General features: G+C 40.8%; 2 protein-coding genes across 2 annotated transcripts; both read left to right on the forward strand.

Moving 5' to 3' along the window:
- Window positions 1-11,693: 11,693 nt before the first annotated feature.
- Window positions 11,694-13,931, forward strand: LOC129717127 (uncharacterized). The gene has a single exon (XM_055666972.1). The coding sequence runs from the start codon at window positions 11,694-11,696 to the stop codon at window positions 13,929-13,931; it is 2,238 nt and encodes a 745-aa protein (XP_055522947.1).
- A 176-nt stretch (window positions 13,932-14,107) lies between these two features.
- On the forward strand, window positions 14,108-15,496 carry LOC129717128 (uncharacterized). Its single transcript, XM_055666973.1, has one exon. It carries the CDS (start codon window positions 14,108-14,110, stop codon window positions 15,494-15,496), a length of 1,389 nt encoding a protein of 462 aa, XP_055522948.1.
- Window positions 15,497-17,807: the final 2,311 nt, after the last annotated feature.

The following is a 17,807-nucleotide window of genomic DNA, read 5'->3' on the forward strand; positions in this document are numbered from 1 at the left end:
GGCATATACTATCATCCAACCTCTTCCCACATGGTTTGGTAGGTTAGCTTGGCATGCATAGCTAGAAGATTTTCTGGGGGTCCGAATTAGGATACTCTCCCCGTTATTATATTATATTATTTTATATTATATTATATTATATTATATTATATTATATTATATTATATTATATTATATTATATTATATTATATTATATTATATTATATTATATTATATTATATTATATTATATTATATTATATTATATTATATTATATTATATTATATTATATTATATTATATTATATTATATTATATTATATTATATTATATTATATTATATTATATTATATTATATTATATTATATTATATTATATTATATTATATTATATTATATTATATTATATTATATTATATTATATTATATTATATTATATTATATTATATTATATTATATTATATTATATTATATTATATTATATTATATTATATTATATTATATTATATTATATTATATTATATTATATTATATTATATACGATTCGTTGGTTTGCTTTCGTCTCGATTAGACGCAAATTGTTCATCTCCGTTTGAGTTTGCAAAATAACAATACACGAGTTATCGTACGGGTGTTTTTTTTGTCGATTAGTTCTTGTGCTGCGCGATAACAATAGCCGGTAGTTTATCGGCAGAACCTCTTCTGCACACTGGTAGGGGCAGGCTACCCCGCCAGTGATCCGATACGCAGCTGATATATCAGCAAGAATAATTCTCCCGCACCGCTGTTACCCCGCTAGCAGCACGGACCACCATACGATCGAGCGAGTGGAAGTCAACTACAAGTGGCATCTACAAGGTCGCGTGTAGGATACGGCCACTGTTTCACAACACGAAGCTGGATCGTCATTGTTTGTTCTGCGGAGACGCTCGATTAATCCTACTATCAGCCGTGAGGTCGTGACTTAGACGTTCGGTGAAGTATTCACTTTAGAATTTTTATCATTATTATTAATAGTATTATTATTATTGTTATTATTATAATTATTATTACTATTATTATTATTATTATTATTATTATTATTATTATTATTATTATTATTATTACTATTGTTATTAGTATTAGTATTACTGCCTTTTTTTTATTTTGATCCATTGTAGTTTGAAAAATTGTTTTTAAAATTTAATAGCAACTACTTGACCCCCCCCCCCCCCCCCCCACATTCGAATATTTATCGTTTGTGTGCGGTAGAGCGTAACGCTCCCGCAAAATGGACGACATGCAGGTGCAACTATTCCTGGATGTGGAAACAACTGGGGAAGAGATTGAGATCTCCCCCATCAATTCCCCTCTACCTTCCCCGCTACCTAGCCCCGTACCAAGGGTACCGGCAACACGGGTGAAAGCTTACCCAGATGCTTCGGAAGGTCCGTTCGTAGTTTACTTCAGGCCCATAAAGAAGCCTCTAAATATAATTCAAATCGGCAAGGACCTGGCAAAACAGTTTTCGGACGTAACCGAAATTACAAAGGTTAGACCGAACAAACTGCGAGTTGTTGTGAGTAGCTTGAAGCAAGCAAACGCAATTGCTAGCTACGAGCTCTTCACGAGAGAGTACCGCGTGTACATCCCTGCCAAGGACGTGGAGATCGACGGTGTGGTTACCGAAGGAAGCCTCACGGTCGATGACATTTTGCGTCACGGGGTTGGCTGCTTCAAGAACCCCCTGATTCAAGATGTAAAGATACTGGATGTCAAGCAATTGCATTCAGTATCCATCGAAGAAGGGAAGAAGAAATTCTTCCCTTCGGATTCCTTCCGTGTAACATTCGCCGGATCCGCACTGCCGAACTACATCTCTTTGGACAGGGTTCGTCTGCCTGTACGCCTGTTCGTACCGCGGGTCATGCATTGCCAAAACTGCAAGCAGTTAGGTCATACAGCCACCTACTGCTGCAACAAGGCACGCTGCGGCAAGTGCGGAGGCAATCATGCTGAGACCGCTTGCAGTGAGGATACTGAAAAGTGTCTTTACTGCGAGGGAACTCGGCATGACCTTTCGGCGTGTCCCGCGTACAAACAGCGCGAGGAAAAAATAAAGCGTTCCCTCAAGGAACGATCAAAGCGCTCTTTCGCAGAAATGCCGAAGAGCCACCCTCGACAGGAAACATCTTTTCCTTTTTGCCAACCGATGAGGGTACATCTGACGATCCCGTCGAAGGGTGTTCTTATGCCATGCCAGAAGGATCTAGGAAGAGGAGAATGATCAACTCTCCTAATCTTTCTCGCAAAGGTCGCAAGATAACACCTAGCGGAATGACCAATAAGCCAACACAAAAAGGAAGCGGTGAAGAAAAACCGAAGCAAGTACCTCCCGGTTTTAATTTTAAATCAAACCAGGAGTACCCACCGCTTCCTGGGGCACCAAAAACCCCTCGTGCACCCATTTCTCGATCAGAAGATAAAAATGAAAAAGGGTTCATAAAATTTTCTGATATTGTGGACTGGACATTTAAAACATTCAACATACCAGATCCCCTACAAAATATTCTTCTTGCCCTTCTTCCTACAGTGAAAACCTTTTTGATGCAACTAGCAGCAACTTGGCCCCTCATTTCAGCTATCATATCTTTCGATGACTAATACGGCGAAAGAGGTTAGGAATTTTATCACTGTATTACAGTGGAATTGCAGAAGTATCATCCCCAAATTCGATCTATTTTCTCATTCAATAAATACATACAATTGTGACGCATTTGCGCTCTGTGAAACCTTTCTCAATTCAAACGATCAACTCAATTTCCACGATTTTAACATTATTCGTCGAGATCGAGACTCACACGGTGGAGGGGTACTTTTAGGGATTAAAAAGTGCTATTCCTTCTTCCGAATCGACCTCCCCTCGATCTCGAATATTGAAGTCGTTGCCATTCAAACGAATATGAATGGAAAAGACCTATGCCTTGTTTCGTTATATATGCCTCCATCCGCGCGGATTGAACAGAAGCATCTCACTGATATAGCAGAGTTGCTCCCCGCGCCTTTTTTGATATTGAGAGATTTTAATTCTCACTGTTCGCTATGGGGGTCGCTGTACGACGACAACCGATCTTCTTTAATCTGTAACTTGATCGACGACTTCAATATGACAGTTTTGAATACTGGGGAAGCGACACGTGTACCTAATCCTCCAGCACGTGAAAGCGTGCTTGACCTATCCCTTTGCTCGACATCACTAGCGTTAGATTGCCGGTGGAAAGTAATCAACGATCCCCACGGTAGTGATCATCTTCCAATCGTTATATCAATTGCTAATGGTTCAACTCCCCCGAACCCAATCAATATTTCCTACGACCTTACACGTAATATTGATTGGAAGTGTTATGAGTCTATTATAGCGCAATTTATCGAGACTCACGAGGAACTTCCTCCGGAGGAAGAATACGCGTTCTTAGCTGGCTTGATAATCGACGCCGCGACTCAAGCTCAGACGAAACCGATACCCGGGGTAACGATTAGACAGCGCCCTCCCAACAAATGGTGGGACAAAGAGTGCTCTGAGCTGTACGCGCGAAGGTCCGCGGCGTATAAGGACTACCGGGAGTACGGCACTGTCAACCTGCTTCGAAAGTACGAGGCACTGGGCAGGCAGATGAAGAGCTTAGTAAAGGCGAAAAAACGCGGGTACTGGCGGCGGTTCGTAAACGCGTTGTCCAGGGAAACAGCGATGAGCACTCTTTGGGATACCGCCAGGCGCATGCGGAACCGTGACGTTTCGAATGAGAGTGAGGAGTATTCAGATCGCTGGATACTCGATTTTGCCAAAAAGGTCTGTCCAGACTCTGTACCGGAACAGAAAACCTTTCGCGACGCGTTATTAGTAACTACGGAAGAGCCTCCATTTTCGATGTTGGAATTTTCAATGGCTCTCCTGTCGTGCAACAATAAGGCTCCAGGGTTAGATAGAATAAAATTCAACCTGTTGAAGAATCTACCCGACTCTGCAAAAAGACGCTTGTTGAATTTGTTCAACAAGTTTCTTGAGCTAAATATTGTTCCGCATGACTGGAGGGAGGTAAAAGTCATTGCTATTCGGAAACCCGGGAAACCTGCCTCTGATCACAATTCATATAGGCCGATTGCGATGCTCTCTTGCCTCCGGAAATTAATGGAGAAAATGATCCTCTTACGGTTAGACAAATGGGTCGAAACAAACGGGTTACTTTCAGATACTCAATTTGGCTTTCGCCGGGGCAAAGGGACGAACGATTGCCTAGCGTTGCTTTCTACTGAAATTCAACTAGCCTTTGCTCGAAAAGAGCAAATGGTTTCTGCGTTCATGGATATTAAGGGGGCTTTTGACTCTGTCTCTGTAGAAGTTTTAAGCGCGAAACTTCATTCGCAGGGACTTTCACCAAATTTGAATAACTTTTTGCTCAATTTGTTGTCAGAAAAGCATATGTATTTCTCACATGGCGATTCGACAACTTCCCGAATTAATTACATGGGCCTCCCCCAGGGCTCATGTTTAAGTCCTCTCTTATATAATTTTTACGTCAATGACATCGATGAATGTCTTGCAAATTCATGCACGCTAAGGCAACTTGCAGACGATAGCGTTGTATCCATTACTGGTGGCAAGGCTAGCGATCTGCAAGGACCATTGCAAGATACCTTAGACAATTTGTCTGAATGGGCTCTTAAGCTGGGTATCGAATTCTCTCCGGAGAAAACTGAGCTGGTCGTTTTTTCTAGGAAACATAACCCAGCTCAGCTGCAGCTCCTACTAACGGGTAAAACGATCTCTCAGGTTTTAGTCGCTAAATATCTCGGGGTCTGGTTCGACTCCAAATGCACCTGGGCTTGTCATATTAGGTATCTGACACAAAAATGCCAACAGAGGATTAATTTTCTTCGTACGATTACCGGAACTTGGTGGGGTGCTCACCCAGGAGACCTTCTAAGGTTATACCAAACAACGATATTGTCAGTTCTTGAGTACGGCTGTTTCTGCTTTCGCTCCGCCGCGAACACGCACATTATAAAATTAGAGAGAATACAATATCGTTGTTTGCGTATTGCCTTGGGTTGCATGCAGTCGACCCATACGATGAGTCTTGAAGTGTTAGCGGGTATTCTTCCGTTGAAACATCGTTTTTGGAATCTCTCTTACCGGTTGCTAATTCGATGCACAGTTATGAACCCATTAGTAATTGAAAATTTCGAGAGGTTGGTCGACCTTCAATCTCAATCCAGATTTATGACTTTATATTTTGACTATATGGCTCAAGATATTAATCCTTCTTCATACGATTCCTCCAATGTCGCACTTTTAGCTACTTCTAATAATGCTATATTCTTTGACACCACCATGAAACAAGACATTTCTGGTATCCCGGATCAATTGCGACCCCAAGAGATCCCTAAGATTTTTTCCAATAAGTTAAAACATGTTAGTTATGATAAAAGGTTTTTCACTGACGGATCTAATCTAGATGAGTCCACTGGCTTCGGTGTTTTCCACGAAAATTTTACCGCCTCCTACAAACTCGATGCTCCTGCTTCCGTGTACGTCGCAGAACTTGCTGCTATTCAGTACTCTCTTGGAATCATCGAAACCCTACCCATAGACCACTACTTCATCTTCACAGATAGTCTCAGTGCCATTGAGGCTCTGCGATCAATGAAGCCTGTGAAGCACACCCCATTATATTATATTATATTATATTATATTATATTATATTATATTATATTATATAATATTATATTATATAATATTATATTATATTATATTATATTATATTATATTATATTATATTATATTATATTATATTATATTATATTATATTATATTATATTATATTATATTATATTATATTATATTATATTATATTATATTATATTATATTATATTATATTATATTATATTATATTATATTATATTATATTATATTATATTATATTATATTATATTATATTATATTATATTATATTATATTATTACAATAATTCAATTAAATCATGGTCATATCACTCATCAAAGTGAATCCTGATCGAAAACCCAACCCACTAACAAAAACTCTCTTCCGTAGTCTTTGTAGGGATGCAGAGGTATACTCGGTCTCTAACAAAGCAAAGACTGCATTCTAACATTCCTTCCTTATTGAAGGTTTCGTGCGACACTGACACAACTCGAAATTCGTAGTTTCAAGAGAAACGGGATTGAAAAATAAGCGGGGAAAATTACTTTTATCACATCCACAATAACTATGAACAAGTTAAAATCTCTTTTTTACCTTTTTTGATGCATGTTTTTGATCTTAATTCCAATAACACATCAGCTTATAACTCAGGTTTTTTGTGAATTTTGAAACAAGTCTTTGTGAAATAAAACTCAATCGTATTTGGCATTGTTTGACATCAAAATTTCAGAATGGAAAATTCTTGAGTTGTGCTGGTGTTGCTCGAAACCGACGAAATCCCCACCTGACTGTAAGGACGTGGCCGGCGCCGTTATTGGTCTATAAAAATCGGGTTATTGAATGATGCACAGTGAGAAGGAATTACCACTCCCAGTCGTTCTTTCAGTTGATTCATTGTGCATCTTGAGTGGCTCGGACCCATCACGGAGTAGCAACCATTGATATGTACAGTCAGAACTAAGCTAAGCTAAGAAAATTATTCATTTTTGAATTTAAAACTAACCATTTCCAGAATTCAAAAGTGCTCAGTTCTAGAATTGAAAACCACTCCGTTTTAAATGCGATGTTAGCGTAGAGAGGGAGGTTTGTGCCGGTAACAGTCAAAACAAAACAAAACTTAGGTTACATTCAGATAGACTGAACGGTGTCAAATTATATTTATTTTTTAAATATATTTAGCTTTCTTTTTGACGTAGAATAAGTCTTACGGCAACAATTACAGGGACCCAATTTCAATACAGGGATCCAATTTCAAAACCGAAAACATCGAGAGCGTCACAAAAATTGTCCAATTTCAAACGTTTTGAACCCAGTCAGTTTCCAACCGATTTCTATCATTTTTGCAGCAATCGATTGGAAAATCATTTAAGCATCCGTCCAAATGCAGAAAATTGTAATCCGATTGTTCAAACTATTGTAATATTGAAAATTGTTGAACAATGTCGAAACGCAAATGTCGATTTTTGATTGGTCGCTTGCTGCCTTTTCCTAAATAGGACGACAGAATGGAGTACCTAGTAAGCCGGGAATGTACTCTTTGGGCTATATAAGAGACTGTTTCTCCTCAAGCAAATCAGTTTACTAGCAGCAGGCAGCAGCATCGGACATCAACACCGATGGCAGTAGGCGAAGGCAGCGTGGATCAGCAGCGGGCAACAGCGGCGGTGGTAGTGGTTAGCTGCAGTCCTACCTCTTTCAGTTCGGCTCCCCTTCGATCTGAGTTGGACCCCACCAGCGGTAATCCGATTCAGATATCGTTGGGCAAAAAACAACCCGAAACTGAAAGAGACTCGTACCGACAGGTGGATTGAGAAGCCACCATCATCCAGCGTATGTATATACAGGGTGTATGCACATAACGTGTGTGAATATTTGAAGCGTGTGTCCCTAATATATAAGGTGTGTGGCTAGCGTGTGTGGCTTGCTTTAAAGCGTGTGTTTATGTGTTTGGCGTGTATGCATGCCTGTAGCGCGTGTGTGCATGTTTATAGCGCGTGTGGCTTGCTATATAGCGTGCGTGGTTTGCTATATAACGTGTGAATGTCTAGCGTGTCTGTGCATGTCTATAGAGCGTGTGGCTAGAGTGCGTGGCTTGCTATATAGCGTGCGTAGCTAGCAGTATAGCGGTTGAAATTTTCATATATACACTACCCGTCATAAGTTTGGAATCGCTTTACTGAGTATTGCGACACCCAGTTTGAATATTGCAACACCCCGAAAAGTTTAGCATCACTCAAAATGGGCAAATTTCTGTAACTGTAACTGTAATATGCTTGACCAGAACTTGTGGCACAAGCCGAACACCGCAACTTTGTGGGTAGTAATGATCACGCAATAAGTTGAAGTCTAAATATAAAAAACTGCATGCACCCGAGGCCGTATAGCGGGGTAATTCAGTATTAAATTGTCTACCATGTAGAAGCCTTTAGCCTTCTGAACAAGTTTGCTGAAAACCGCAACTTTCTGGCAGGTCGGAATCGTGAGATTAGTTAAGTTCAAAATACGACTCATTATGTGCCCACTAGCACCACATAGCGGAAAAATTTCACACTGAATTGGCCACCATACAGTAGCCTTTGACCTTCGGAACAAGTTTGCTGAAAACCGCAACTTTCTAGGTTGTCAAAAACACGAGATATCCGCCTATTCCAGGTGATGTTAAACTTTTCGGGAGGCGTTGCAATATTCAAACTGGGTGTTGCAATACTCAGTAAAGCGATTCCAAACTTATGACGGGTAGTGTAATTGCTAACAAATCACCTCATGTAGAATTTGATTATCACTGTGAATAATTCAAAACTAAATAAAAAATTTGCCATGTTGAAAAAATATTCACTTGTCAATAAATGGCATTGACAAAAACAATTAACCTCAAAGTTTATCTGAAGAATTAACCCCAATTCAGTGTATTCCCAAACCTATTCCAAGAAATACATTGGCATTAGAGATGGTCGGGTACGGGTATTTACCCGAAACCCGTACCCGACCCGTACCCGACGGGTTCGGGTCGGGTTTCGGGTAACGCCAAAAAATATTTTACGGGTTCGGGTCGGGTACGGGTAATTTAAAAACCAAGGCTTCGGGTTCGGGTCGGGTACGGGTTTGAAAAATTCTCAATTGGTCGGGTACGGGTCGGGTACAGGTAATTCGATTTTCGTGCATTATAAGAATTTAATTTTTAACATTTCAAACCTAGGTGTTTTCTTAGTGTCGATAATCGGAAAAATCGGAGAAGAAATTGCCCATTCTCACTCAACTAGAGATCGGCCAATACCTATTCTGACAGTTGTCGGCAGTCTTTGCACCAAGGGAATGACATCGTGTTAACTTTTTCTAATGTGAAAGTGAATAGTTCTTCCTGCATCCGTTTTGAGTTATTTGGAATTTTTGCCGGGCTTTTTTCATATCTGTCAGCGAAACCGCGGAGCATTGTACAGTAAGGCAAATTAATACAAAGGCTGGCTAAGCAAAAAAAGTGTGGATAAATGCGACAAAAATATGGTATTTACTTAATTTTGGAGTGCTGAACACCAATCTCCATTCCATTTTTTATTTGAGGCTGACGTTACCTAATTTTTATTGATTTTGGCACTTTTCCCCTTACTTTTTTATTAAATAGAATTTATTCTTCAACCACAAGCAACGCCACAGGGCGTCCTTCTTACAGAAACAAATTACATAGCTTTCGCACAACCCCTCAAATCAACCAAATTTTGCGAAAAAAAAAGGTTTTTTTTAAATTAAAACAAAATAGGTAATACACACTAACTACAAATCAACTTTTTCTTTGACGCCAAAAAAATCCAAGCTGTCATTGAAGCTGCGGAGCGTTTTAAAGTAATGATTTTTTTTTAAACATATGTCAAAAAACGTCAGTATGCCAAACTTCGAAAGTCATATAAAAATCAGATCTCATGGTATTGCACCCAAATTTTGGATTAAAGTCCTTAAATGTTATAGCAACAATGGAAAAATATTATGAAACACCTGACGTAAAAAAAAATTCAGGCGGGTGGCCACCGATTCCCCACTGTGCATTGTGATGTTTGGTACGAAGCAAATATGTATATGAGATATGACAGCGATAGCATAGTCTTGGTTTGCACTGTGAACAGGGATGCCGCATGTACAGAAATATTTGTGTTATACCGATTTTAAGATTGAATCGATGACATCGAATCTGTACTCAAAAATTAAAGGTTTTCGGCAAATGCAAATGCAAATTTCTCAAGTTATAAACAATATTAACTTTGACCTTATTATAATATTTAGATTTCAGTTTGCTGAGATGTTCACATAAAACTCGTCGTTTTTTTTTTAACTCTACCAGACATGCACTTTTAATAGTGGACCCCTTCCGTATAGTGGACCATCCGCCTGGAACTCTGGGTTCATTAACATTCGTTCACATTCACACTCGGTTCTTGTCTAACTTCGGCCATCACCTCGAGAAACCACATATGATAATCAGTGCGTATAACGTGCGAGGTACTCAGGTATTTTTCCAGGACGGGTCGGGTTCAAGCAATTTCGGCGTTTTTTTCATTCGGGTACGGGTCGGGTACGGGTTGTTGTAATAGATATTTTTCGGGTTCGGGTCGGGTACGGGTATTTTAAGCAAACCAGACATCGGGTTCGGGTCGGGTACGGGTTTGAAAATTTTCGATTAGACGGGTACGGGTCGGGTACGGGTAACAAATTTCCCATACCCGACCATCTCTAATTGGCATAAGACAGGCTGTCGTATTCTACGTTACCTCTGCGGTCGTGTCTTATAAACAACCTCTTCAACTTTTTTTATGGTGCATAATCACTTGATATTTTACTCTCCCATAATTTTCCTGATGACACGAACGACCTGAAAACTTTTGGTTTTTTAGAATGCATAATGAAAATGTTTATATGTATACCTTAAAGATTTTTAAAATATCCGTGACCACTTTCCTCCCGCCGGCCACGTCCTTACAGTCAGGTGGGGATTTCGTCGGTTCCGAGCAACACCAGCACAATTCAAGAATTTTCCATTTTGGTATTTTGATGTCAAACAATGCCAAATACGATTGAGTTTTATTTCACAAAGACTTGTTTCAAAATTCACAAAAAACCTGAGTTATAAGCTGATGTGTCTTTGAAATTCAGATCAAAAACATGCATCAAAAAAGGTTAAAAAGAGATTTTAACTTGTTCATAGTTATTGTGGATGTGATAAAAGTAATTTTTCCCGCTAATTTTTCAATCCCGTTTCTCTTGAAACTACGAATTTCGAGTTGTGCCAGTGTCGCACGAAACCTACAATAAGGAAGGAATGTTAGAATGCAGTCTTTGCTTTGTTAGAGACAGAGTATACCTCTGCTTCCGTACAAAGACTACGGAAAGGAGTTTTTGTTAGTGGGTTGGTTTTTCGATCAGGATTCACTTTAATAAGTGATATGACCATGATTTAATTGAATTATTGTAATAATACAATATAATATAATATAACATATTTTAATATAATTGATCGCATACCCGCGATAAGAGTGTATTCTCCAACCGGTTTTCGAATACGACAAATTAGACCACTTGATCTCAGAACAACCTGTCCACTGAACTTGAATCGATCGAGGAGATCGATAAATCAGTATCGATCAATAGGAGATATAAAAGGCCCTTCGAAACGTCATCGCTCTCTCTTTGTGTTTGCTCGCACCATCGCAGTGAAGAACCACAGTCAGCAATTTATATTGGATAAGGAATTTGTAAAATTAAGTTATAAAAAATTAAGTTGATAAGCTCCTGAGTTATCGCTATTGGTCCTTCGAACCGGATAGGACGTCGAACTCCGTTTATTCGCCATCATCGGAATCCTGCCAGTCGGATAGCTGCCGATTTGTTAGCCGTTGGACTTCGCCATTTTGCTGGGATTCATTATTCAAGGCATTAAATTGCCTCAAGAAGGTAATTAGCTTTCCAACCTCCTTATCCTGTCTCGTTTGAGCTACGCGGTCTTTTGTTTGCAGTTCCGGATTTAACAATGTCGACGGAACGGCGAAAAAAAACTCTAAAGCTGCGCCAACGCAGCATACTCACATCTTTCAACCTTATTAAAACCTTCGTGGACAGCTACGATGAAACCAGGGATGTTGCAGAAGTGCCGGTGCGCCTTGAAAATCTTGTTTCATTGTGGACAGATTTCAGCAAAATCCAGTGCGAATTGGAATCGCTGGATGAAGCTAACCTCGACGATCAACTCAAACAACGTGCCGATATAGAATCCCAATATTATAAAGTTAAAGGCTTTCTGCTTGCCGTTAATAAATCGCCATCTACACCGAGCGTAACGCCTTCAAATATTTCAACCGCTCAATACCCTCCATCGAATTCGCACATTCGCCTACCAGATGTAAAGCTACCTATATTTAGCGGCAGTCTCGATAGCTGGCTAAACTTTCACGATTTATACATCTCGCTGGTTCATTCGTCACAGGATTTGTCCAACATTCAAAAGTTTTATCATCTTCGCTCGTCTCTTGCCGGTGATGCCTTGAAGCTAATCCAAACCATTCCGCTCAGTGCAAACAACTATCCGGTCGCATGGAATCTGTTAGTTGAGCACTTTCAGAACACAGCCAGATTGAAACAATCATATGTCGATGCACTTTTCGAATTTTCTCCGCTTAAGCGTGAATCGGCGACTGAGCTCGATTCGTTAGTTGAGAAGTTTGAGGCGAACGTTAAGATACTTCAACAGCTAGGTGAAAAAACAGAATTTTGGGACGTTTTGCTGATACGCATGCTTAGCACACGGCTTGACCCAACGACTAGACGGGATTGGGAAGAGCACTCTTCCACTCGTGACACGGTTTCGTTTCCCGATCTCACAACGTTCATTCAAAGAAGGGTTACAGTCCTGCAAACCATTATCGGAAATACAACCGAGGCTTCTTCAAATGCTTTTCTCAAAAGGCAACCAGCTTCCCGTCCATTTGCGAGCCATGGGGCTACCCAATTCCAGTCTCGAAAGTGTAGCGTTTGTTCGGAACAACATCCCTTATACATGTGCGCTAAATTTGCGAAAATGGATATTCAAGAGAAGGAAAAGGAAGTGCGTCGGCTACAACTTTGTCGAAACTGTCTGCGCACGAGTCATGTCGGAAAGGATTGTTCCTCATTTAGTTCATGTAAAAGATGTCAAGGTAGACATCACACGCAATTATGCCAAAATCAAGCTCGAGTCTTGCCAAGTAAGTCGTCGAATGTGTCTGCTCAAATTCCGTCGTCTTCAAGTCAGCAAGGTGAGCTGCCACCTATATCGTTTTCTGCCATCCAGCCGCAACCGACTACTCATGCTTCGGCTACACGAAAGCGAACGAGTGTTTTGCTTGCCACTGCCGTGGTGATTGTGATCGACGATAATGGAACGCGGCACGCTGCACGTGCACTTTTGGATTCCGGAAGTGAATGCTGTTTCGCAACTGAATCATTTTCGCAACTGATCAAGGTTCAGCGTAAGAAAATTACCATCCCGATTGCTGGTATTGGCCAATCTGCAACTCAGACTAAAGGAAAATTTTCGTCACTAGTCTGCTCTTGTATTACCGATTATTCTGCTACTGTCGAATTTCTCGTACTCCCAAAGGTTACTGTCGATCTTCCAGCAACTTCTGTTAACATGTCAGCATGTAAAATCCCAGCTGATGTGCAACTAGCGGATCCCGCATTCTTCAAATCAAACCCGATCGATCTGATTCTCGGTGCTGAAATATTCTTTGAACTCTTTAGAGTGCCTGGTAGAATTGCCCTCGGCGACGACCTACCAACATTAGTAAATTCCGTTTTCGGTTGGGTAGTCACAGGAAAAAATCTTCATTGCTCCTCCCAATCTCCAATAATCGCAAATGTCGCCTCTGTCACCGATGTGCATCAGCTAATGGAAAGATTTTGGAAGATTGAGGAAGATAGCACGGAACCGTGTTATTCTCTTGAAGAAGCTGCATGCGAGGAGTACTTTCGACGGACAGTAACTCGTACTACCGAAGGGCGATATAAGGTTCGTTTGCCACTGAAGAAAACCGTACTGGAAACTCTTGGTGATAATCGCAAAACTGCTATCCGCCGATTCCATTTACTTGAAAACCGACTCCAGCGAAACCCAACGCTCTGCAAACAGTATAGTGATTTCATGCGCGAATATGAAGATTTAGACCATATGCAACGTGTTACACACGACGATTCAAGACACTCGACCATCTACCTCATCATGCGGTTATAAAGGAAGAAAGCACCACAACTAAAGTACGGGTAGTATTCGATGCTTCGTGCAAAACGCCCAAAGGCCCATCACTGAACGATGCATTGTTAGTGGGGCCAATCGTACAAGATGATCTTCGTTCCATCATTATGCGCTCTAGAATCCATCCCGTTATGCTAATTGCAGACATTAAACAGATGTATCGACAAATTTTAGTTGATGAGCGTGACACTCCTCTGCAGCGCATAATTTGGAGAAATTCACCGGAAGACCCTCTCGATACTTACGAGTTGAAAACCGTGACTTACGGGACGGCTAGCGCACCATTTTTAGCCACACGAGTTTTGCAGAAACTAGCTGACGATGAACAGAATAACTTTCCCGAAGCAGCAAGCGTGTTACGTAAGGATTTTTACGTGGACGATTTATTTTCCGGCAGCAGCACTGAAACCGACGCGATCACTCTCAGAAATGAGCTTGAGACGATTTTGGCAAGAGGAGGCTTTCAACTCCGCAAATGGGCATCAAACAAGCCTGCAGTGTTGGCGGACATTCCAATTGAAGATAGAGCGATTCAGCAATCAGTTGACTTGGACCGTGACCAATGCATCAAGACACTTGGGATTCACTGGGAACCCACTACTGACATTCTTAAATATAATGTTAAATTACCTAAGCCGGACTCGACGGTTGCACTCACAAAACGCATTGCTCTATCTTATATTGCACAACTTTTCGATCCACTTGGTTTGGTGGGTCCGGTTGTGACAACGGCAAAACTATTTATGCAAGCGCTATGGACGCTAAAGGATGAACACGGAAGTATATGGAGCTGGGACAGGGAACTACCCTCAACGCTACAAAATCGCTGGACTGTTTACCACACACAGCTGCCCCTCCTAAACCAACTCAACATCAATCGGTTTGCCTTATGTCTCAATTGGGCCTCAGTGCAATTGCATTTGTTTTCGGATGCATCTGAGTTAGCATACGGAGCTTGCGCGTATCTTCGATCAGAAAACTCTGCTGGTCACGTAAATGTTGCATTATTGACTGCAAAATCTAGAGTCGCTCCTCTTGAAAAGCGATCAATCCCACGACTGGAACTGTGTGGGGCACTTCTCGCCGCTGAATTATACGAGAAGGTACTAGCATCTCTGCGCCTGAACGCAGAAACCTTTTTCTGGGTTGACTCGACAACTGTGTTAAGCTGGCTCCAGGCTTCTCCGTCCAAATGGAACACCTTCGTAGCGAACCGTGTCTCGAAGATACAGTTGACTACCCAAAAATGCACGTGGAGACACGTAGCAGGTTTGCAAAATCCAGCTGATTATATTTCAAGAGGAACCACAGCTGAAATTATTCTTAGCAGCGAACTCTGGTGCAATGGTCCACAATGGTTGCACCTTGAACAAGACGCATGGCCAATGAATCAGCAAGAAGACGACCTACCACCAGAATGTACGAATGAAATGCGGAAAACGATAACCACTTTCACAGCAGCAACTGCACTTTCGTTTGTCGATTTATATGTTAGCAGATTCTCCAACTGTCAAAGGTTGCTTGAAGCAACGGCATATTTCTAAAGAATGTTAAAGAACTACAAACTCAACCCAAAACTCCGCTCAACTGCGCATATTCTCACCGCCGATGAAATCCGCCAAGCAGAGCACACCCTAATCCCAGCACACCCCACCCCAGAAGTATCAGCTTTACAGCAGCAGAAACCAGTAGCAAACAAGTCTCGACTCAAGTGGTTCTCTCCTTTCTTGAGCCCCGAACAGTTGCTTCGAATAGGAGGACGACTGTCTCACTCGCAACAATCTTACGACAGCAAGCACCAAATTATTCTTCCCTCGTCAAACCCTCTATCGGCACTGCTAGTAGCTACCATGTGAGAAACTTACATGCCGCCCCTCAGTTGCTAATTAGTTTACTTCGCCTGCGCTATTGGATCACAGGGGCCAGGAGGCTGGTCAAGAAAATTGTTCAGAATTGCGATGTTTGTTTCCGCGCTCGTCCTAAACGCGTTGAACAGTTCATGGCTGATCTTCCAGCAGCAAGAATCACTGCGGCTAGACCTTTTTCAACAACCGGTATTGACTATTGGAGACCGATATACGTTCAACCACCGCATAGGAGAGCGAGCCCGAGAAAAACCTATGTCGCGGTGTTTGTATGTTTTTGCACTGAAGCAGTACATCTCGAACTAGTAGCGGACTTAACGACTGCAAAATTTCTACAATCGCCACGCCGTTTTGTGGCCCGCAGGGGTTTGTGTTCGTATATTTACAGCGACAACGGTCGTAACTTTATTGGAGCTGCCAACGAACTGCGTAAATTGATACAGAGCGAACAACATAGAATGGCACTACAGCAAGAATGTGCATCACAAGGCATTAGATGGCACTTCAATCCTCCTTTGGCATCGCATTTCGGTGGCTTGTGGGAGTCGGCAATTAACTCGGCGCAGAAACACTTTCTGCGTGTATTGGGTAATCAAACTCTATCATACGACGACACAGAAACACTTCTTTCTCAAATTGAGTGTTGCCTTAATTCGCGACCTCTTGTACCGCTTAGCGATGACCCAACAGATTTCGAACCTTTAACGCCCGGCCACTTTCTTATTGGTTCTGCACTAAAAGCTGTACCAGATACCGATTTCACCGCAATACCGTTCAGCATATTTGGAACCGATGGCACAGAGAATACCTGTCAACACTTCAACCACGAGCGAGATGGTGCAATCCACCCGTGCAACTTGCTAAGAATCAACTTGTTATTTTGATGAACGACAATCTTCCTCCGATGCAGTGGCCGATGGCTAGAATTGAAGAGCTACATCCGGGAGCTGATGGCATAGTTCGAGTAGTTACGGTCAGGACACCCCGAGGCACCTACACACGTCCAGTGACGAAAATCTGTCTGTTGCCCTCATCGGCATCAGATGAACAACATGGAGAAAACTAAGCAGCAGATCAACACGGTCTTTCGCAGCAGCTGAATTCAACTTTAAGATAAAATACAAGGCCCTTTGTAATAAGGGACAAGGTAAGCACCGGTCCAATAAATTTACCTATCCAAAAACCCGCTACCGGGTCTTCTCTTGCTGCTAGGTCGTTAAACTAACCATGATGCTGGCCACTGGAGTAGAATGATAACATCCACTAGTGTCAACACCAACGTCGAGATCATCAGCATGTCATCACATCGGAGTGTCGGAGTTATCAGAAATGGGATTTCTGAAGGGGCCAGGATGATCGCATACCCGCGATAAGAGTGTATTCTCCAACCGGTTTTCGAATACGACAAATTAGACCACTTGATCTCAGAACAACCTGTCCACTGAACTGGAATCGATCGAGGAGATCGATAAATCAGTATCGATCAATAGGAGATATAAAAGGCCTTTCGAAACGTCATCGCTCTCTCTTTGTGTTTGCTCGCACCATCGCAGTGAAGAACCACAGTCAGCAATTTATATTGGATAAGGAATTTGTAAAATTAAGTTATAAAAAATTAAGTTGATAAGTTAGCAGTCAGTTCGTGTGGTAGATTATCCGAAAGCTCCTGAGTTATCGCTAATAATATAATTAAATATAATATAATATAATACAATACAATACAATACAATACAATACAATACAATACAATACAATATAATATAATATAATATAACATAATATAATATAATATAATATAATACAATACAATACAATACAACACAACACAATATAATATAATATAATATAATATAATATAATATAATATAATATAATATAATATACTATAATATAATATAATATAATATAATATAACATAATATAATATAATATAATATAATATAATATAATATAATATAATATAATACAATATAATATAATATAATATAAT

Source organism: Wyeomyia smithii, chromosome 1, assembly GCF_029784165.1.
Source record: "Wyeomyia smithii strain HCP4-BCI-WySm-NY-G18 chromosome 1, ASM2978416v1, whole genome shotgun sequence".
Lineage (NCBI taxonomy): Eukaryota > Metazoa > Arthropoda > Insecta > Diptera > Culicidae > Wyeomyia > Wyeomyia smithii.

Excerpts from the sequence above, each read along its gene's own strand:
- LOC129717127 (XM_055666972.1), top strand. The coding sequence starts at position 11,694 with ATGTCGACGGAACGGCGAAAAAAAACTCTAAAGCTGCGCCAACGCAGC.
- LOC129717128 (XM_055666973.1), top strand. The coding sequence starts at position 14,108 with ATGTATCGACAAATTTTAGTTGATGAGCGTGACACTCCTCTGCAGCGC.